This window comes from Biomphalaria glabrata, chromosome 1 (assembly GCF_947242115.1).
Source record: "Biomphalaria glabrata chromosome 1, xgBioGlab47.1, whole genome shotgun sequence".
Lineage (NCBI taxonomy): Eukaryota > Metazoa > Mollusca > Gastropoda > Planorbidae > Biomphalaria > Biomphalaria glabrata.
The window spans coordinates 53744008-53766709 of record NC_074711.1 but is presented as its reverse complement, the minus strand read 5'-3'; the positions used below and the strand labels follow the sequence as shown (position 1 = coordinate 53766709).

General features: G+C 32.3%; 1 protein-coding gene across 1 annotated transcript; it reads right to left on the bottom strand.

Moving 5' to 3' along the window:
• Positions 1-1720: 1720 nt before the first annotated feature.
• On the bottom strand, positions 1721-16290 carry LOC106063380 (transcriptional adapter 1-like). Its single transcript, XM_013221728.2, has 10 exons — positions 16168-16290; positions 8750-8786; positions 8273-8327; positions 8101-8175; positions 7276-7361; positions 7062-7149; positions 6673-6803; positions 4842-4990; positions 4537-4699; positions 1721-2613 (listed from the first exon to the last, which is right to left on the bottom strand). Exons 1-10 carry the CDS (start codon positions 16236-16238, stop codon positions 2434-2436), a joined length of 1035 nt encoding a protein of 344 aa, XP_013077182.2. The 5' UTR covers positions 16239-16290; the 3' UTR covers positions 1721-2433.
• Positions 16291-22702: the final 6412 nt, after the last annotated feature.

Sequence of the window (22702 nt, the reverse complement as noted above, 5' to 3'; positions counted from 1 at the left end):
CAAAATTTAATAAAATACTCTGAAAGACACAAAGATAAAGGCACATTCCTCTTCCCATATGCTAGGACAAATTTGTACAAATACTCCTTCTTCCCTAGTGCTATTAGAGCATGGAATGGGTTGCCTGAGCTAGCCAGGAAAACCAGTGACTTGGCAGAATTTAAGTCATTGGTTAATATGCATGACTAAATGCATGACGCGTAGGACGTAATCATCTTCTTTTTTGAAGTAACGTCTGTATTATATAAGATAAGATGTCTCTTTAGTCTCTTAATCATAAGAGATAAGAATCATAAGTTTCAATAATTTAGATAGATATTTTAAAAATTATTTCTTTTAATATATTTGCATTTTTTTATGTATGTGGGCTCATCTGATTTCCATAGGTGTCCGTGGGCCATATAAAACACTCTGGCGGATTGTAATTTGCCCACCCCAGGACTAAGGATAGGTGAAGAACTATATATTAATTGTGCATAATCATATTTGGGTATCTAGCCACAAATTTTTTTTTTTTTTTTTTATAGTCTGATATTGCAAACGTTTTTTTTTTTGTTTTTGCGCAATGTCATGCTTTTAGCTTTCTCAATTGGCTATAATCTTATCACTTGTCTGGACCTGTTGAAAAGGGATGGGTGGATAAGAAGGGGATATCAGGGTAATCTTTTTTTATATGCAGTTAAGGTGAACGACCTGTATTCAAACTCAAGGGCTAAAGCTTCCTCAAGCCTACACACTAACCACTGTGCCAGGGAACTGCTTATAAAACAGGTTTTATAGCTATGTATTGTTAAGTTTCAAATTTTTCTTTCTACAAAGTATAAAGGGAACTAATTCAACTTATACCACCTTATCAGTCAAGTATAATTTATTTCCCTTGTTCAAGATACCAAACAAAACAATTAAATAACAATAGTTAATTAACTAATTGGTTAATTTTTTTATATTGACTCTTGTTTAGTCAAGTAAAAGAAATAAATGTGCCAAATTTCATCTTGATCCGAGATTGTGTGTAGGAGAAATAATGTGTAACTTTTTACCAGACAGACAGGGTGAGTTTTAAGCTATGTAAGAATTAACATTACTCAGATGACTGCTTTTAAGTATTAAAATATTTTTTTTTAATACACAATCAATAACCAAGATTTTATTGTACCTGGTGTAAAATGTAATTTACAGCTAAACTATTCTGCCATTATAGACCAGCGCTGTTCATAACTTTTATAGTAATAAGTTAATATAATAATATAAGTTATATAATATAACAAAAGTCTTTTTGTCTCTCTACTCTTAGAATAATACTAAAAGCTTTTTGGCATTAAAATGTAAAAAATCTAACATTAAAAATATACGTTTATGTAGTTATAGACATTTTATATTTTATTTAATTGCCTTTACTGCTTTGACCTACTAGTGTATGTAGCAATAAATACTTATTTGTTATGCTAAAAAAAAGCAGTAATAACAGCGACACTCTTGTATAAAGAGCATCAATTACAACCTTAGTTTTCCCTTTTGACTGGCCCCTTGGGAAAACAAAAGAACAAACTGAACTAGCTAGCTGGCTAGAAAACAATATCAGCTTTGTGTCACTAACACCAGTGTCAAGTAGCACATTCTAAAAATGTCACCAACATAGGAAGTAAAAAGAACAGGATCATATGCAAAAGAAAAAATAAAAGTATAGATTATATAGAACAAACATTTAAGTAAACACAAGTTTTTATTGAAATAAATAAACTTTATTTACAACAAATGCAACAAGAAAATCAAAACCAACTTTGTACATTCATACTTTGTAAGTTTACAAGATCTATTCTCTAGTATTTAAAGTGTCTTGAAATATTGAAGTAAATTGAAACGTTTAAAATTAATTTTTGTGCAAACTAAGTATCTTATCATCTTCAACATTTCAAGATCTATATATGATGTTGAATGAAATGGAAATGATAAATAAAAATGAACTCATTAGGGTGCGAGAGGCAGAATTAGGCCTCAATTTGGGCCACACAAGAAATTTGTGGCTTTTTCTCATCAACATAGCAGAGCTAAACAAAATTATCCTTTTATTTTCCAAAACTTCATACAAAAAATGTGTATGATTTTATTACCAACAGTAAAATTTTTTTTTACTTAATGAATCTGTTGCAATAGCATTATACGATACCGTAAACATTTATTTTGTTTCCTGAGATTCTGATCAATTCTTCAACAAAATATTTGTTGTTTAATTTAGAGCTGTATCACTTTAAATATTAACACCCCCCCCCCCCCCCGCTTTGTTTAATTACTGAAGTTTTTTCTTTAAATATAACTTTAGATGTTAGAAAATAAAAAGAAATCTGTCCCATCAAATAAACCCACTTTTTTTATATTGGAAAAAACAACTCATAAGTCGCTTACAATGTTGCTAATCTATTTTGATTTACAAAGTCACTGAAAACCGCTATCATCAAATGTTTTTCTCTTTGCCAGCTTGTGTTTTAAGTAGACCTCTTGTTGATGCAAACTTTCCTGTAAGATATCTTCATGACTAGGGTGCCACTTCATGTGAATCACTCTCTCAATGGTTGGAGCATAGACTGAATGGGAGACTATGGCATTTTTATACAGCTGGAATGGAGCATAGAGTAAAACAATTTATAAGACTCTTAATGAAGTTTTATCTGAGATTAAAAATTCTATAATTTTTCATTATATAAAGGAAATTAATTATTTAGATGCCTGGTACTCAATTACATTGATCAATCCAGTGGATTCGGTATGCCAAAATATAGAATTGAACTCCTTTTATTTTATTAATACAAATGGACCTTTTATTCAAAAGTATTATGTCCTTATACAATCTTTGAGAGGATTAGTTACCTTAGAATCATATTTTAACAACTAAGAATATTACCAACTAGAACACATTGTCCTAGTTAGTAATAAAATTGATCGTCAAATACACACATAGACTACTCCCTCTATTGTTCTCTCCAATTTGTATCCCTGAATAATCAAAAGTGAAGGGAGGAGGAAGGAGAGCCAAACTTCTTGAATCTCTCTATTGAATGCTCTGGTGGAGTAGGTTCAAGAAGTGAAGACATCATACTAGTGGAAACAAAATGTTACTAGAGGGGAAGGGCATGTGCCCCATTCCCTTGTGACAATTATTCATTCAACTATTTTATTGACAGCCCATAGTATGGAAGTTTAGTTTGACAAATGTTTTTTCTTTTTACTGTCTTTATGTATGCACACTTATATATAAAATTTAACTAACAAAATAAATAAAAAATCCCTTTTTAAAAAACAAAGCTTATCTAAGGGGATGAACTCCTTCCTTACAACTATATCTATCAATAATATAGAAGTTATTTTCATTATTCAAAATCAAATAAATTAATTAATTATCAATGATTAATTGTCTTATTATTTAATTTTTTTCAAAATTAATGTTTGTTAGGTAGAATCAACTCGATTGGAGAATGCTAGTGGGATAAACAGCATTAACAATTATTTAAGGGGACTAAGCCCTACAAATTTAGCCATGTCCATGAATACAGACGGATTAATTTTCCTTGTTGGTATCAAACAAATAATTAATTACCAGTAATTAATTGACTAATTGATTAATTTTTAAATTGACTTTTGTCTTGTCTACGCTAATGAATAATTATGCAAAGTTTCAACTTGATCTGAGAATGGTTGTGAGAGAAATAACATGCACACACATTTTTAACAGACAGACAGACAGTGTGAGTTGATATAAGCTTTGTAAAAATAAAGAGAGATTAAAATAATGGTAATAATCAGTGCTATTTAATCATTTATTTCATGCTTTGTTATGTGTCATTATTTAAAAGATCTCAATATTGTTTTGGTCTTTTATCCAACAAGTGTTTAAATTCCAAAAAAAAATGCTTTTAAATTTAGGGACAATTACATAAATACCAAAACTTTACCAGAGAATTAACACATGAAATGGGCTTTTAGACTAATAATTTAGGTCTACACTACAACAGATCACACAGTGACTCTCAGTAAAATGTGGTAATAATATAGCTATATAATGTCAGGGGGAGGTACGGCGAGAGTGAATATGTTACTTTGATATTTTGGTATGATAGTTATATCCCCTTGTTTATGTACTCCCAAGTTATGAATGTGAATAGTCTTGCACGTGTTATGAACTGAATGATTTAGTCTTCGTTGAATGTGCGAGAGAGTGTGTCAGTCAGTGAGGTCTTGTTCCCAGTGCAGGATGGTTGGACTGGTGTTTTGTATTATTTCTTGAGAGTGATATAATTGTGTGCTTTATTTGATATTAAAGTGTTTTTGTTATTCATGGACAGCTGGAGTTGAAGTATAGTGAGAATTAATTGTTTTTTATAAGTAACCACTAATGAGCCAAGTACTAAAAGGAACCCGACATATAACACTAAAATGGGTAATTTATTTACTTTTAAAAAAAAAGATGTTAGTAGCTATGCAGTATTCATATAAAACAAATGTTCACATAATAAAACCTAAAATTTAATTGAATAATTTTACCATTAAAGTATCAGACAGGTCATACAAAGAAATAGGCTCTGCATCATCCACAGCAGTGTCTGCACCTAACACATTTTCCTCAATAGCTATATCCTCCCCCATTTCTGGTGATGGTCTGAGAGTCGGGGTATGATGGAAACTGCTTGTGATAGTTGTGGCTTGACTGTGTTACAAAAGAATTCCTAATTATATGCACTTTAAGCATAAAGTAAAATATAGAACAATAGCAAAGTTAAATTCAATAATCTCATTAATGATTGTACATTTAAACTTTAAGCAAAGCCAAATTAAAACTAAAAATTTACCTTTGTGAACTGGGATCAAAAGTGTCATGAGACCTCATAATATAAGGATTTTTCACACCAATTCCAAAACTATAGGCAAATCTTTTATCACGTAATTTGTACCCCTTTCGTTGTTTGATTACCAGTGTTAGTATATCTTTAAGTAGATTCTGAAATATATTTGTTTTCATTTAAGTTTATTGATAAATGTTTACAATGTTCACTGGACTAAATAAAAAAAAAGAAACAAACATTTTATCTATCATTTTAACTGCAATTATATAGCCACCAGAAATAAAAAATGGCCCTCACATAAAATAAATGAATATTTGTTAAGCATGCTTTATTGATTACTGTATTATTAAGACAGAATCAGACAATGGCAACTTCCAGCACAAGGCTATGGCGCACTTTAGAGCAGGACAAGACACACAGAAAGTCTCTGGTTATCCACTGCACCCAAAATCGTCCCCAGATGTCTTGACCAAATCTTGCTTCTGAAAAAGGATGGGCTTTAGGACGAGAGAGTGAGGTTCACATGTTGTGTGAATCCTCCTCACTTTGATCAAAATGTTCAGCGCAAGTCACTTAATCCTCCCACCACCCTCAACCCCCTGGATGACAAAAGTGGTCATCATCGAACCATGATGGATGAACTATATATATATATATATATTAAGAAATGTAGTGATATTTAAAATGATTGACCAAATCTAATCAAATGTTAGGCTCACACATTGTATGGCTGTATAAATGCAGTTACTAAAACGGTCAAAAATATATATATATAAGTTAGTAAGTTACAGTTCAAAGTTACTGAAATGTTTTTGATTAGATAAGTTAGAACATTTATTCTTGTAAGGATTTATGTAAGTTTGTTTGTTTTCTATTTCTTGAAAACTTGGCAAAATCATGACAAAATCAATGATTGCATGCATCAATCTGAACAAAACAGAATGTTTTTCAGTCAGTGTAATTGCTTTTTATATAAATTAATCTATTAATATAGTTCTTATGCCTTAGCCCTCCCTAAATGACTATTTCTAGTTGGTAGTCTTTCCCTATAATTGTTTACAGGCCATAATTAGAAGACCTGAAATCAGCTAGAAACAACCAGTTGAAAGAACTGATGTGAGAATGTTTTGCAGAATCAAAGGTTATAAAATATCAGCCCCCCCCCCCCCCCCCGGCTCATTAACCATGTATGACAGTGTTTCCCAAAGTGGGGTATGGAAGACTTTGGAGGGGGTATGCATTGTACCTCATTAATTATGCTGATTTTTAAAAATACCCATTCTGTTAATAGATAAAAGTGTAGTTGTGGTCGGGGTACTCAATATTACAAAAATTATAAAAAGGGTACACATAGGTCAAAAGTTTGGGAAACACTGATGTATATTGTACTATTGTAGGTAAGCATACAATATTCTCAAAACAAAAACTATGATAATCTATGATTCATCTTTTTTATTAGGTACTTTCAGTGCTTTTTTTGTAAAAAAGGTGCCGGTACTCAATCATGAATTGCCTAACTTTTAACTACCAATAAATTAATAATAAATGTTAAAATACAAGAAAAGTAATAATTTTTTCCCCACATTGAAAAAAGGTGCCAGTACATGTGCATACCATCACAAAAAAAAAAAAAAGCACTGGGTACTTTCTAGGTTTTTATGCTAAAAAATGTGGCTAGTGCCAATAGGATATCATTTTATTTTATATTTTTGTTATCTAACTTGGAAGGTCAACATGTATATACTAGTCAATTGAAACTAGTCACCCTCCATGATGGTGTTTTGAATATATTTGCTTTGTTTATATAAATCAAATTACTAGAGGAATAATTTAATACCTCTAAAGCTAGCATGACAATATGAACTGCACTGTCCTGCACATCAGCCAAGCCAGTCTCCCAGGCACAAACCAGCATTCTTCCATGGACCATTGTAATATCAGGCATAAGTCCTTCTCTTTGTACAAAACCTGAAGAAATAGAATGACAAAACATAGTGCTGTTATAAGCCAGCAGCTGTGATTGTGACACACTTGAAGAGGAGATTGTTGTTGATTATAGGAGTAGACTCAGCGTCGTTTAAACATTTGCCTAGGTTTAAAGTTGTATATTTAGTTTCTTTTAAAAATAATACCATTGAAAACTGTAACCTGCATTAGCATTTCATGGTTTTTATTTACTGAAAAAGATTTTTTTTTTTCAAGAACAAATACATTTCTTTTGCTCACCTAAGGGAGTTGGACTAGAACCTTCTTCTAAAGCTTTACTGGTTATCTGAGGGACATAATCCATTGTATTGGCTGGGATAAAGCGTTGCTGCCAAAAAAATAATTGATAATCAAATTATTACAACAGCTGAAACAGAGATTTATTTTCCAATGACTAAGATAACTGTCATATTCAAATTTTGTTACATCAAACGTGATAACTTTAGAAAAGTACCTGTAAATTGGCCCTCCCACCAGGAGGTTTTTTCTTGACTTGACCACATCTTTGACTTTTACCCACATTGTTTGGATCTTTAGAAGCTTTACACATAAAGAAAAATTCTCATTTAGCAAAGGATTTCTTCAAGTATAGCTTAAACATCAATTAAAAACATACCAATAAATAAGTTTAAGTTAAACAAAACTGTTTTACTACTAATAAAATGTTTTGCTTAGTGGTTAGTTTTTTTAATTTTATAATTTATTTATAAATATATATGTACTTTTAAGCAAATTCACTCTTTTAAAAAGTTAAAAAAGAAAAACAGCTTAAAAGGTGAAAATAAGTCCCTTTTAGAGTGTGTCAAAATCAAAGTAGAACAAAACCAGAAAAACAAAGCCTATATTTAGTGTAATTGTATCAAATAGTTTGGATCAGTCATTTAATTAAATTTGTAATAGATTTTTATCAATAATTTGTCACTATGATTCTTTCACAGCCGGACATGTATGGGGAGGGGGGGGGGGGGGGGGGGGGAGTCAGGATGAATGTTACCATGACAACAAAAAAAAACTTGACTTATCAAACACAGGGCTCGGGAGGCTATTTAACTTACAACTTCACATCTGCAAAGTACAATTTCTTTTCCTTGTTCGATATTAATTAACTAATTGTTTTTTTTTTATTGATAATGGTTTTGTCTGGTACTAGAAATAATTGTGCAAAATTTTAACTTGATCAAAGATTGGGTGTTGGAGAAATAACATATCATGTACAAAATTTATATCAGACAGACTGACAGAGTGAGTTGATATATGCTTTGTAACTAGAATTACTTACATACACCAGATGGTGTTGATGATAATATCTGACATTTAGCTATCAAAGCTAGAAGAAACTCATTATGCAGGTGAACTGAAATAAAGAAAAAAACATTTGAAGTTATGCAGGTGTTTTGTTTTTAGTCCCAAGACCCATCTAAATAAATTCAGAATGAAATTAAATTCAAAACCTGTGTCATTCTTCATAAGCTTTCTTGCTTCAAAATCAAATTCTTCTTTATTGATCTGTTTGTTACAAAGAAAAATGGAATATGTTTCTTTATTGTTGTACTCTAAATGGCTAATAATTAGTACATTGGAAGAGAAAACAAAAAAAGCAAAAATTAATGACAATAATAAAATATTGCTCAATAAATTGGTAATGAAATATCACTTTTATATTTTAAATGCTATTTAACATTAAGATTTAACTTACTAGTCCCTCTACCCTTATTATTTTGCCTTAATCTTTTTACTTTACTTGGCAACTGTTTGTTCTATATAATTATGTAAACATTCTTTTTACAAATGTAATTACTACACTCAAACAAAGAGAAAATTTACTTTAATTATTATTATTGATGTGAATAAGTAAATTTAAAACTTTATGCAATAATGTTTTTAAAAAATGAAGCAATAATACAAATAAATGTTTATCTAGGACTTACTTTTCTTTTAAACCATGAATTCAGGTTTTGCAAGTATCTAAATGACAGAAAGAAAGTAAAAGAAATTTATTTTTAAGGATAGGAGTGAAACAGAATGTAAACTAAAATTGGAACTGCTAGTTTTCAAATTAAGATATTTACATTTTTCTTAAGATAATAAATACCCTAGCATTAGCCACTGGCTACACCCATTTTGTTCCCTGGCTACAATTTCTTTTTGCCACGGACCCTCACTTTTTTTTTCTTAATAATAATTAATAAAATTATTGGAAACAGCCACATGTAAACGACCCCTCCCCAATCACATTCCTTTGTCCTACTATTTTGATTATTTTTTCATCATTTTCTTTTCTTTAGTTGGCCTTTATTTCTGTATTTTTTTTATGCTCTTTTTTTTTTATCCTAAATAAACTCATTATATTAGTTGCAATAAAATCTTACTATTATTACTTGTATGTCTCAGTAAGTTGTATATCTAGAGGCTATGATTAATAGCCTAGGTAGTATAATTTGGGACCACGAAGTACCACTAAACTAACTTGCCAGTACAGCAGAAGTCACTGGTCTTATGACCTAATCATAGTACTAGGTCACATACGCACATAATATTTTGGCTAGAATACCCCCTATTTTTTACTTTTTGTTTTGAATGGCCTGCTTAATAATGCCAGCCCCTTCCAAACATATACTTTTACAAAACTTATTTTAACTGTCAGTCGGTCTGATAAATAGTTTGTACACGTTACTTCTCCAACACTTAACTGAGGTGGTGGTATGAGCTGAATTAGTCCCTTGTATAGGTTGTCACTTTAAAGTAAGTTTCAAAACAAAACATATAACTATACAATCTTCTTTTTTTCATACACAACTCACTATGAGAGTGGTTAGAACGTTGGCTTGAGTCATGAGTTCAAATTCAGGTTTCCCCTCCCTTTTTTTATAAATGATTTTAAAAAGTGATTACAGTAAAATTTGCCCAGATATACTGATCTCTCTCCCAAACCCTTTTCCCAACTGGTTCAGACAAGTGATAGGATCATAGCGTATTGAGAAAGTTAAAAGTATGAAATAGCACTAAACCAAAAAAAAAAAAGTAAAAATATTTCTAATTGCACAGATTTAGTGTTGCTTGTTTAGATCAATAACAAACTTAATTATATCACTGACTGATCCAGACTAATTGATACAATACGCTTTGTGTTTACAAGCTTTTTAAAAAGTTTTTTTTTCTTGTTGCCAGTGAATTATTGAAGTCACGTTAAGAGTCTAGAAGAGTAAATTAGAGTAAAGTGCTAAGTCCAAAAAGCCCAGATTTGTATAGTGGTTCGAATGGTTCACTTCTTATTGCTAAAACTTTTTTATTTGAATGTTTACCAAATTACTATTATATTGCTACTGCGCATGCACCTTTTTTTCTTCACTTCCGACACATACTATATTTTCCTTGTAAAGGCTAAGTTCATGGCGAGGTCAAACTCAGGAGGTATGGAATTATTCTTTTTTACTACCAGTTAGTGAAGGAAATGGGTCATGGGCTTATGGCTATTTTTAAGTCTGATGGCTCATCAGCTTAAAGAGACTATTTGAAGTTGTGGAGGGTGGGAAATGGTGCAATGGATGGTGTTCTTGCGCTGGAGTAAAAAGAAAATGACTTTATAGTAAAAATTAAATATTAAAACATGTTTTTAGATATATTTTCTTTGATCAACCCATTCGAGCTTACTAACTGAGGAAAAATCCGATGGAGGTAAGTATGCTCGGCGTTGCCTACCCTACACCTCTTTGACCTCATATTTAATTTTAACTAAGCCTAGTGATACATTAAATCTGATATATTTTTATAGAAAAAAGGACGAGGAATTCAGAGATACCATCATAGGTCAGACCGTTACGGTGCTATAAAAATCCAGACTTAATACTTTCGAACTTGGCACTTTACAGTAGATTATTTCAGATTTACTTCTAAGTTCTAGATATAGGTATGATACAAAATTTAAAAAAAACAACATTATTTTAAAATTTTGCCAACATCGCTTTATAGCATTTCATCTGGGTTTTCCAATGATGTATAAATTATTTTTGTAAGACATATGGTCATTAAAATATATTTTTTTTAAAATCATGTTTTCTATTAACATGATTGTGTATGAAAACGGAGAAGTTTAGCTAGAACTAAAAAAATTACATTTGGAGTTATCTGCCCATAATAAGCTAGCAGAATTAAAAACAATAGTGTCTATTCTGAACCAACTGGGAATTGTTAATCAATGAACAAAAACTCTAATATTATATAAAGATTTTAGATCTAAATACAACTGTACATTGAATTTGTAAAAAATTGAATGCACAAATAATTCACATCACAATAATGGAGTTTCTATGTGTGGAATTAATATGTAATATAGATCTCTAATCTACTCTAATCAATTAGACCGAAAAGAAACTGAGTTTATGTTCACATTAAAAAAAATAAAAATTTAACACTGCTACTGAAATTGTGATTTAGAACTAAGACATTAATTCTCTAACCAAAACAAGTGAGTTCTTGCAAAGGTCATTAAATTATCAAACGATTGCCTGACTCCAAAGGGGTTTATTATATATAATATAAATCTTGATCTTTGAAACTATTTAAATAATTAAAAATATTATGGGGAAAAAAAGGTTATAATTAATAAGCCCAAGGTCTTGGCCTTGGCAGAAACAAAGAATGTTAGGTATGTTGGTCAGGTTTTATCCACTCTGTCATTATTTCTTAGGATGTCTTATGTTTTAATAAATTTTAAACAGTGTTTAATAATACATAGTTAAAAATAATGGAAGACAAAACAATAAACATAATTTTGAGAAAGAAAAATATTAAATTTTATTACATTTCTGGTCTGGTCATTAAGAAAGTGGTAGCTGATGATGTTTGTTTTATTCTGAATGAACTTTAGTTATTCAGATGTCATTCTTTGTGGTAATGATGAAAATATTTGAACATGGTAATAAAACACTGTTGTTGGTTTTGAGCATGATTTTATTTGAGAAACACAACAAATAGTTATTGATGTGTTGAATGTAGCATGGTATATGTTTTAAAAAAAGAATTGTACAAAAGGAAATTTTATTAACTGGATTGTCTTTAAATTATGTGAAAAATGAGTAAATGATTTCTATTTATTATATGACATTTCATAGATTCTTTTGTGTATTTATTGTGCACTTAAAAAGTGATTTTTTTTAAAAAAGTTTTCAAGCTCTTATAATAATATTACAATGCATTGTTTGTGCAGAGAATTATATATGTTTTACATATATATTATATTATTATATATGTATTTCTAGCTTTAACAGTAAATTATAAGTCTAGTTATATTTTTTACTAGCTTTAAATTATCTGTTATAAATAGGCTTTAATAAATCTATGTCCTTGTAACAAAAAAACAAAACAAATATATTTATTGTGTTTACTGTATGTGAAAGTGATTTAAAGGTATGCACTTTTTATATGTCTGAGATTGTTTCTATTATCACTTACCATTATTGAAGCAGTTTGTAAAATAGAATATTATTGACATGCCTATTGATTTTTTAAATGTAATATTAATGCTTAATTGTAAATGTAAATAATGCATTATAAACTGGAGGTTTTTGTTTAAAGTATGTTTTCAAAATAAAATGCTTTAACAATTATATAGTATTCAAATATATTGACACAAATTAATAAAATATTTATTTGGCTTCATGGTATTTAGCAAAACACATATATCAAATGGGGTGAATATTAAACAATTATGTTTATTTTATTTGTTATAAAATTACTGGTTTTTTTTTTTCATGCACAGACTGGCATAGCTATTATTACATGATATGAATTATTGGAATGTTAAAAATAAATATTAGATTTTAATCTAAGAAACTTCCTAAGGTTCTATTGAATTTAACAATTTATTTTAAAGAACCTATTGATTTGCCTTCATTACCATTCCATATATGTTGCAATGAACAGGAATGCTAACAATCAGTAACACAACATTCTTATTTAGAGTTATCATTTCAACTGGAATTTAATATAATTTAAGATAAAATACACAAAATTATGCCATTCTATGATTCTACAGAAATCACATTAAGACTATTTAAAGAAATGTTTTTTTTAATAATAAATATAACTAATTGTTACTATTGCTATCAATATTAAGTAGCCTATATATTGTTATTTAATTATATTGGGCTTGAAAATCTTTTTTTTTTAAAGCTCTTTTTTTTTTTTTTTTTGTCTATTGCCAGCTGGGTTAGAAATAGACATTAGACAATGTTGAAAAAAATGGCCGCCAAAAACGATCTCAGTTAACCTTAAAAGAAAGTGATTTTAAAAAAGATTTTAAGACAAAACAATTACTTTTTTAGGTCTACATACAAATATATGTATGATCTGTAAGATTTTAATATTTTTAGACAAACACCACTTTTAATAACCATATAATTTGAGATAATTCCTGGTTATCATAAGCTATCGCCATTGACTGCCATGTTAATTACAAATAAAACAGTTGATCTTACAAAAAAATTAATAGAAAAAAAAAATAATGACAGATTTTTATGAAACTAAAAATAAATTGTAAAGAATAATTTACCTAGATTACTCAACAAAAATAAAAAAAAGACATATTTTTTTATTTTTTTTGCTAACTAGAGATAAAAATGATACACATGCAATTTCAATAGGCTAATATCGTTAGGACTCCAATGAGCAGAGGACAATGTTTACACCGCGCCGCAATGCATTGTTGTTATGTCATTTGAAATACCTACTAGAAACTAGTACATCTAATCTAGATCATAAATATGATAATGTTGTGGTAGACTCTTAAGACTTAAGTATAAGACAGTAAGTCACCTAGAAGTAGAATTCAAGTTGACTCAACTACTCACTGAACTAGATGAGTTGAACTAGGCCTAGATCTAGGCACTATCAATTCAATGTATCATGAATTGAAAGGTCTATTTATTTCTGCAGAATCTAGAGTAGTTTATGCTATTCGGACACCTATAGGCCCAAATTTGAAAGTTTGACTTTGACAGCGCATTATTTGACAATGGTTCGACATAGAAAAGAAAATGAAGTATTAAAATCTTCTTTAGTTTAAGGAGAATAAGGATGACTACTTATATTTGTACCCCTAAACTATATTTGTTAATATATTTAAGGTCAAAGAGGCAGTGTGTTTTCATTTAATTTGGACAAATTTGACCCATATTATTTGATTCCGGACAATATTATTTATTTCGGACAGTCTCTATATTTAGGCATCAATAAACTCAGATTTTAATTCTTTACTAACATTAACTAAATTTTAAGATCCCCAGGCATAACCCCTCACATTAAATCATTAAGATGTTTTGGAATTATGCATAAATACGAACACAAAAAGTAAAAATATGAACACACTTATTCTACCAAAATTAGGTCACTGGGATACTGACTTCATACCGACTTTTAGACTTATTTTATGTTTGAATTGTTTGCATGATTAGATGTGTGTTGAATGTTTGTGTTTTTTGTTTATTAATTTAATAAATTTCTAATACAGATGTCAGATGATCTTTTGTAGTATAGTACAGGTTAGGATAGCCATTCTTGCCTAACTGAATCCTCTATATTCTCTCTATATTAATCTAGATCTATCTCTAGTAGGTCTAGATCTTTAAGCATTTAACTTCATTCAATGTACAAGCTCACTCCAAACATTTGCCCATTTATTCTCTATTAAAAAAACAACAACAAACGAACAAATATAATATAAGATCATTTTTTATTGATGTCCAAATCTGGCTGTCCGAAATAAATTTTGGTAATAAAATCGTAATTTAATTCGAACACCCTATTAATTTTTTATTTGTATGGAATCAGATAACTTGGCTTATAAATCAAATAAATCAGCTCTAAAAACAGAATAAATATTGCCGGGCTGATTAGTATAGACTTAGCCAATCAAAAAATATATATATATAGTCTTAACCCTAGGAAGAGGTATTCGGGTAACATAGGATAGGGAGGGGAAATAAAAAATTGATCTTTGAAAAAACAATTTTTCGTTAGTACATCATTAAAATACTTATATCGAACTTTCCAATGGTGTTTAAATTATGACTGTATGTCTAATAGTTAGAAAGTTATGAATTTTTTTTTGTCGTTTTGGCCTAACATTGTTGCCATGGAACAAAAGAGATGAGTCATCATGAGAGCGTCTCTCTCGCTAAGCCAGCGAGACACACCCCCCGCTCAAAAAGTTAAAAAGTTGGAATTGAGTTTCGTAGAGGATAAATCTACTTATTAAATAAGAAATTTAATAGTAGATTTAGTATTCATAGTGAATTTCTAGCTCACAAATCTAATTTCATTTATATTTATGAACTTTACTTGTTTAAAATGTAAATATTGATGTAATAAACAAATTATCGGGTCTAGATCTACAAGAATTGTCAGAGAGGCGGGGACAAAATGGCGGCGTTCTGATGGCAGAAAATAACAAAATATTTAAAAAGTGGGATCAAAATCGTCTGAAACAATTATTTTTCAAATGCGCTTTATAATTCATGCAACGACGATTAATACATAAAATCTATTTGAATATATCCAGAATATTAGGCCTTACATGGCCTCCAGTGGTTTTACATTGATGACGAAATTTTCTTATCAAAATTCAGTAAATTCTGAAAAACCCATAGCCCCCAATGGTAAACCGTATTTTCAAGTTTGTGAGCGATGCGACGGAGATATCGAGATAAAACTTGGCAGAATTATAGCCAGGCATGATATCTACCATAGGAAAAAAAATGAATCATTGATCATTTTCCTGGACCCTGCATTGCTAAAAACAAAAAATGAGTATTTTTTATAATAAAAGTAAAAATGACAAATAACTTTTAAAAAAAAGCCGTAATTAAGCTTTATATAGGCCATGGTCTAAAGTAATCGATAACACAAGTTTAAAACTTCTCTTATTTCATTCAAAAGTGTACTAAATTTGCAAGTGTGGTTTATGTGAAAAAAAGTCAAAAACGCAATCTCAAGTTTATCGGTCATTTTTTACTTTCACACTTCCGCGTTTTTTCGCCTAACTACATAGGAAAAAACAACAACCTGACTAACAAATTATTGAAATTTGAAATTTGTTTTTCTTACATAAAAAGACAGCTAAATGGAAGGAAATTGGGTCAGAATCATTGGAAAATGGACAAGCACATTATACTGCGCGCTAATTTTATAATAAATATTAAAATATCGAATGTCCGAATTCATGTAATGTCCGAAATAAATAAACTACTATAGATTATAATTCAGATTAGATCTAGGTATTTTTTCTGGTATTACTTTTTATTTTTACAATAGATGTATCTTTAGATTAAAGATTACTATCATTACTTACAACTTCATAGAATCTCCCAAAACATCAGACAAATTTTTCCTGGCTATGTTGAGATCTGTTGAAATCGCCATTTTAGTTTAGGCTAGTTTTCAAATATTTCAAAACAAGAGAGTAACACACTGATATATATAATCAATGACAACCATACACTTGAATTGTCACTAGCATATATGTATACGTTCAACGTCACATCAATAGTAATCAACATCACATTTACTGCTTCCTTGTTTAATTTGACGAATGCAGCAAAGTGTAATTTGAATTTTTTGGGCAAATTATTTGTGTTTTATCTCAAATTCAAGAGTTTTGACTAATAAATTAAAATTATTACTGAGTTTTGCTATTGCATAATTTCCTAAAACCGAACCTGACCCCAAATTTTACTCTAACAGTTCTAAATGAATGTAACTCGAACATTGAATGTAACCAAAGCGAACCGGATCTGAGCTTAATAAGATGTAAACTATTACAATATCTAATAGCCCTATGCACGCGAAATCCCTACCTGATTGACTAGATCCATTTCTCCCATTTAGGGGCGCTAAAACAAAATAAATTGCAGTTATATATATATATATATATATATATTCTTTAACCTATATTTATAACCTAAACACTCCTTTGTAACCACCATGGATGTATCATCTTTCGAAAAAAAAACTATCGATATTTGAGGGGGTAGACAAATTAGAGCTATAGCCATACCGGGTGACATGGACCTCAGCGACTCCATATATATTGCTAGTGTTAGGGGCCAGCTGGCTATATGGGCATCTGGGCAAATACCCCTTGGCCGGTAGTCTATACCCTATTGGGCCGGTAGATCCACCGAAAGGGCCGCATGAATGCCAGTAAAATGTTTTCAGATTTTATGATATTCTCTTCAAATTCAACACTTTGAGCGTTTTAATTTTTCTACAAAAATCTTTTACACTTTAAAGTCCAATACTAATCTAAATCATTGTCGTAAACACCATACATCCACATATTATAGTGCATCAGTGGCGTAGCTAGAGTATACGATGCCTGGTGCGGTACCTCATCTAGATGCCCCCCCCCCCCCCAATAAAAAAAACAAACAACTAACTAATTAATAACATTGCAAAACCTTACTGTTTTTCATTATAATATATATTCATTAATCAAATATTGTTAATTCTTTCATGACCTTAGTGACCTTTCATGATTGCTGCATTATCATAGCCTTGACCCCTGCAGTCCATTTTGTCTAAGCCATCCAAACGCAATTTCTCTAGAATCATCTCAGCGATTCCAGCAGCATGCGTGTCCTTTGTGTCGATGAAGTCAACAAAAGACTCACGAACCTGCACCCTGTCATTATCCATGACAACATACCGTAAAATTTGGGAAATATGATTCAGCTTTGAGATGTCAGGTGTACTGTCAAAAATAATAGAGAAAAATTTGGCTTGTTTTACTTGCTGTATGATTTGTTTTTTAGCGTGATCCCCCAATATTGTAATAAATTCATTTTGTATTTGTGGAGACATGTATGTATTCGGTCTGGAACAAAGCTTAGTTCGAAGCACATGCTCCCTCAAGAGAGGATCGTACTTTGATAGTAATTTTACTAACTCTCCAGGTTTTCGTCTCTTGTATAATCAAATCTTGGGCCTTGTTGTCAATATTGTTCCCTACTCTCAAGCAAACTTCAAGTTCCCTCCAAGCAAGCGATGACTGAATGTGAGCTCTGCTGGTCTCATGTTTTTCTATTTTCGGGGATAAAATCCACCACTCATTGAATCCATCTTTGGATTTAAATGAAGATTTGGTACTTGATCTTGTTGAGAAGAGTGTGCATGGGAAGCAAAATAAGGATTCTTTTTTTTTTGGCGAATAACACATCCACTTTTTAAGAACTTTCTCGCCGTTTGACATTTGCCGGAAAAACCAAGCATTTGAAAGTTTTCTAGCCTTTCCTTTTGCTGATTCTTGATGTCTATACGCCTCTCTGAATTGACTGTCCGTACGCTGAACTGTTTCAGATCCTTGAGTGACAAGGTGTATGCGAATATTATCTGTGATGACATCAGGCCAATCTCCAATGTCGTTCAGTCTAGAGTATATTTCTGTATTGTTTACACTGTCTGATGATTCAGCTTCTTCAGTATGAATTTTTGAGGACATGCTTTTGTGCTGTCCTTTAGTCTCTAGAACCTGCGGTATTGAAGTATTTTCTTCTTTTCACGATGTCATCCTCATCATTTTTTTTTTCTAGATTCAATGATAACCGCCTCATCTTGCTTTGTTGCTTTTAATTGTTCAGTTAATTCATACCCAATAACAGCTCGCCTATTGTCGGTGGACTCTGGCAATGATGTGACTTGAAATTGTCTCGATGCTTCTTTGGACTTAAGAAATTTAAGAAACGCACCTCACTGCGGTAAAAGAAACTGCTTTATGCGGATGATTGTCCTCTGGTCAACCGGCAAGAAAGCCGACCAAATACAAGCGGTATTAAAAGCAGACCTCCAAACCATCTCCTCGTATTGCGACAAATGACAGATTAAGATAAACATTGCTAAAACAACCTGGTCCCTGTTCAGCCTAGGGATCGACATTCTTAAGGCTCTATTCGAGCTTCAACTCGGTGGGCTGCGACTCCAACGTGAAAACACGCCAAAATATCTAGGGGTGACCCTGGTTAGAAAACTGTCAATGCTCCAGCACGTCCAGGAAGTTGAAAGAAAAGCCTCGGAGAAGTTAGAGTTACTAAGAAAGCTGGCCAGCACAAAGCGGGGTGCCAAAGCTTACATGCTACGCACATTATACTTAGGGGCAGTCAGATCACAAATTGTGTACAGCTCAAGTATATGCTAGTAAAACTGCCCTCGAATCACTCGACCGAGTAAAATCACAGGCACTAAGGTTCATTTGTGGCACCTTTCGGACAAGCCCAACAAACGCTGCTGAAATCTTAACAAACGTGGCCCCTTTACATTTAAGGAGGGAGAGAGAGCGGTACTTACAGCCTATGAGCGCTATAAAAGGGGCGACTCTAGGCTACCCACCTCAATATTAGTGCGATAGTGGAGAGAGGAACAGCATAAAATGCGATCGTTCCTCCACATTGCGGCAAATTTTGTCAAAATCAGCTGGGCTCTCCACTGACAGAATCCAAATTAGAATAATTAGTACTTGCCCTCCGTGGAGGAGAAGCCGGCCCCACAAATAAGCATGTCCCTTATAGGGCAAGAGGGAGCCATCAAGAGGCGATTAACACCTGCCATACTCCAAAACTTGGCATCAGCTATACTAAATTCCTACCCATCAGATGCCATTTTCTGTTATACCGATGGGTCGGTAATGAGGGACCCTGATAGATCTGGGTATGGGGCCCTTATAGTCTACCCAGACCGGACAGAACCAGAGATGCCGATTTCTACGTCTGAGCTTAAAAGGGTTTTGAGGCGCAAGCCAGACTAGTCAGTCTTGAGCATTGTTCATCATTTTGTTTATGTTACAGTATTACAATTAATTAGTTAGTTTAAAAAACCTCGTAGAAAACAAAGGTTAGCTTATTTAAAAATATTGACATTACAATAGAAGTATTTCCAAAATTAAACTATAAAGAATCATAAAGAAATGAATAAACTAAGACAATTGTTTAGAGCTAGAGTTTAGAAATATATTTGTAAACTCAATATCTAGATTAAACCAATGGAATAAACAATGAAAAAAAAAGGTTGGCCTATCTTCTTCTTCTTTATATTACAGAGCATTGATCAGTGCAGTAACAACATGTACCGTGTGTCCGAAATAAATCTAGTAAATTAGATTCAAACTGTTATATAGCTTACATTGTATGGAAGAAATAGTCAAGGAGATGAAACAAAATAGCGACATGACTAGTTTATAAATCGTTAGTTCGTGTTTAAAATACAGTAGTTTAAGTTTGTTCGTGTCCATACAATTAGTCGTTTTTACCGAAAAGCTCACGGAAATTAATACACACTGGGGGAATGTTGGTGCCCCTCTCCACTTGGTGCCCTGTGCGGCCCACACCACCCGCACATTGGTAGCTACGCCACTGTAGTACATCTAGTAGATGTCAATTCCTTATACACACTAAACGTGTCTAAACGATAAACAAAAAACTTAAGGCCTTTATTTCTTATAGAGATCGACGTTAGTGTATATTCGGATGAATGTCCAGTCATATACCAATTCTTATTGGTTTGGTGAAGTTGTCGCATGAAGTCCTTCAAAAATCATAATTATTATCTAGAACAGTGTAGAAATGTGTTAATTGGAATCAAAATGCCAAAAGAATGGGGGGGGGGGGGGGAAGAGCAGAAAATAAGTAAGATAAAAAGAAACTATTGCTAGCATGGGCGTAGCCAGGATTTTTTTTCGGGGAGGGTTTTGGGGGGGGGGGGGGGGATTTCCCCCCGACCCCCCCCCCCCCCCCCGCGGAAAAAATTATATATATATATATATATATATGTGTATGTGTGTACATGATTAATCTTTATTACATTCTGACCCTTTCGGAAGATGTTTATTGTTTATTGTAGACTCCCCGCCCTTGCTAGCAAGGGGATCTGGGGGAGTTCGCAGCGCTCCCTAATCGCGGGGCGAAGCCCCGCCGCCGAGCACTATTTCTTGTATTGAAAGCCAACAAAATGCATATTCTGAGGTATCTACAGTGCATTATCTTGCTATTAAAAAGTTTTATTTCAAAAACCTAATGTGCTATTCTTACTGACTTAGACCCTCGCGCGCCGTTCAGCGCATTTTCCGGCAAGCTGTTTCCGCAACTCTTATTTTGCGTAATTCATTTTGTGTGAGAACATGTCTGGCAAAACCTCATGCGACGCTCTGTCACAACCTTACTAAGGATTCGACTCCCAGTTCGGCATATGATTTCTTTGATTTAGACCCGATCTCTATGACTGACTCATAAAATCTGTCTTAGCCATCTTTGTTGAGATACATTTAATGATTTTCAATTTCTTGACTACTCTCTTGGAATTACATGCCTGTATTTCGCTTTAGATTTTATATCGAAAAGGAAAGTTTTTTCGTCAAATAATCTGTTGAGGAGTTTTAAACTAAGAAATCTCTGGAGTTTTTTTGTTTTGTTTTTAATTCAAAACCCCATTTAGCTACGATGATAGAATTTGGTGACTGTAGTTTGCTTTAAAATAATATTGAAGAGAGAGGTTTTCAACTCTAAACGCTCTGTAGGGGAATTTTAAACTCAAAACCATCTGGAGGGGTTATAAACTTTAAAGAAAAAGCCATCTGGAGGAGGGGGATTTAAACTCAAAACCCCTTTGGCTACGCTCATAGATTTTATAGTCTGTAATTTGCTTTTTTTTTTATATTGAAGAGGTACTTTTTAGCTTCAAACCCCAACTGGAAAGGGGGGGGGGGTTAAACTCAAAACCCCTTTGGCTACGCTCATAGAATTTTGATTGTGTAGTGTGTAATTTGCTTTTTTTATATTGAAGATGGGGTTTATCGTAAATTTTGGAGGTGGTTTTAAAATCAAAATCTTCCTCAACTGTGCTGTTGGAATTTGGGGATTGTTGTTTGCATTTTTTTTTTGTTTTGTTTTATAGAAGAGGGGGATTTAACTGCAAAAATCTCTGGTAGGGGGTTTAAAATTCAAAACCCCCTATAGGGTGTTTTAAACTCAAAGCCCCCTGGTAGAGGGATTTGTATCTCAAAACCCCCTGATAGGGGAGCCAAAACCCCCTGGTAGAGGGTTTTTAACTCAAAACTGCCTCGGCTGTGCTGTGGTAAGTGATGATTTAGTATTAAAATCTCACCTAAAATAAACAAAATGAAAGCAAAAATCAGTCACTTAATTCCGTTCCCCCCCCCCCCCCCCGATTTCATTTCGGGGGGGGTTTGAACCCCAAGAACCCCCCCCTGGCTACGCCCATGATTGCTAGAATCACTGGCGGATCTTTTTATTCGCGCACACACACACACATACACATGTATATATATATCGCCCCCCCCCCCCACTCCCAAGTTCTGGATCGCTAGTGGCTAGAATCCTGATGAAAAAAAAAACTTTGAGTGGGGGGGGGGGTGCGTCCTAATTTTATGGAGAAATCATAGTTTGTGAACAAAATTAAGTGAATATCTATATATTATAAGCTACGTATTAATATGTGAGCCCATTTGTATATTATGTCGCATCACACTCTAATCTCAAATGATATCATTAGTAAATATAAAATGAAAAAGGGTTGTACCAGGTGGGAGGGGCGATACATGCAATCGTCTTGCGCCCATCGGACAATACTTTTTCTTTTTGTATTATAGTTAGGAAATTACAAAATTAAAAAAAAAATCTGACACTTATATAATCCGTATATGCTATAAATTAAATTCTTGTATTGAGTCGCCCCACCCCTATTCTTTAATGCCAAATGCAATCATTAGCAGAAATTATAAAAAGGAGCGAGGATTAATCGTTTTCATTCTACCACCCCTCCCCTTCTCAGAAGAAAACATGACGTTTTAAAACACAATAGTCAAAGAGTTTATGTAATTT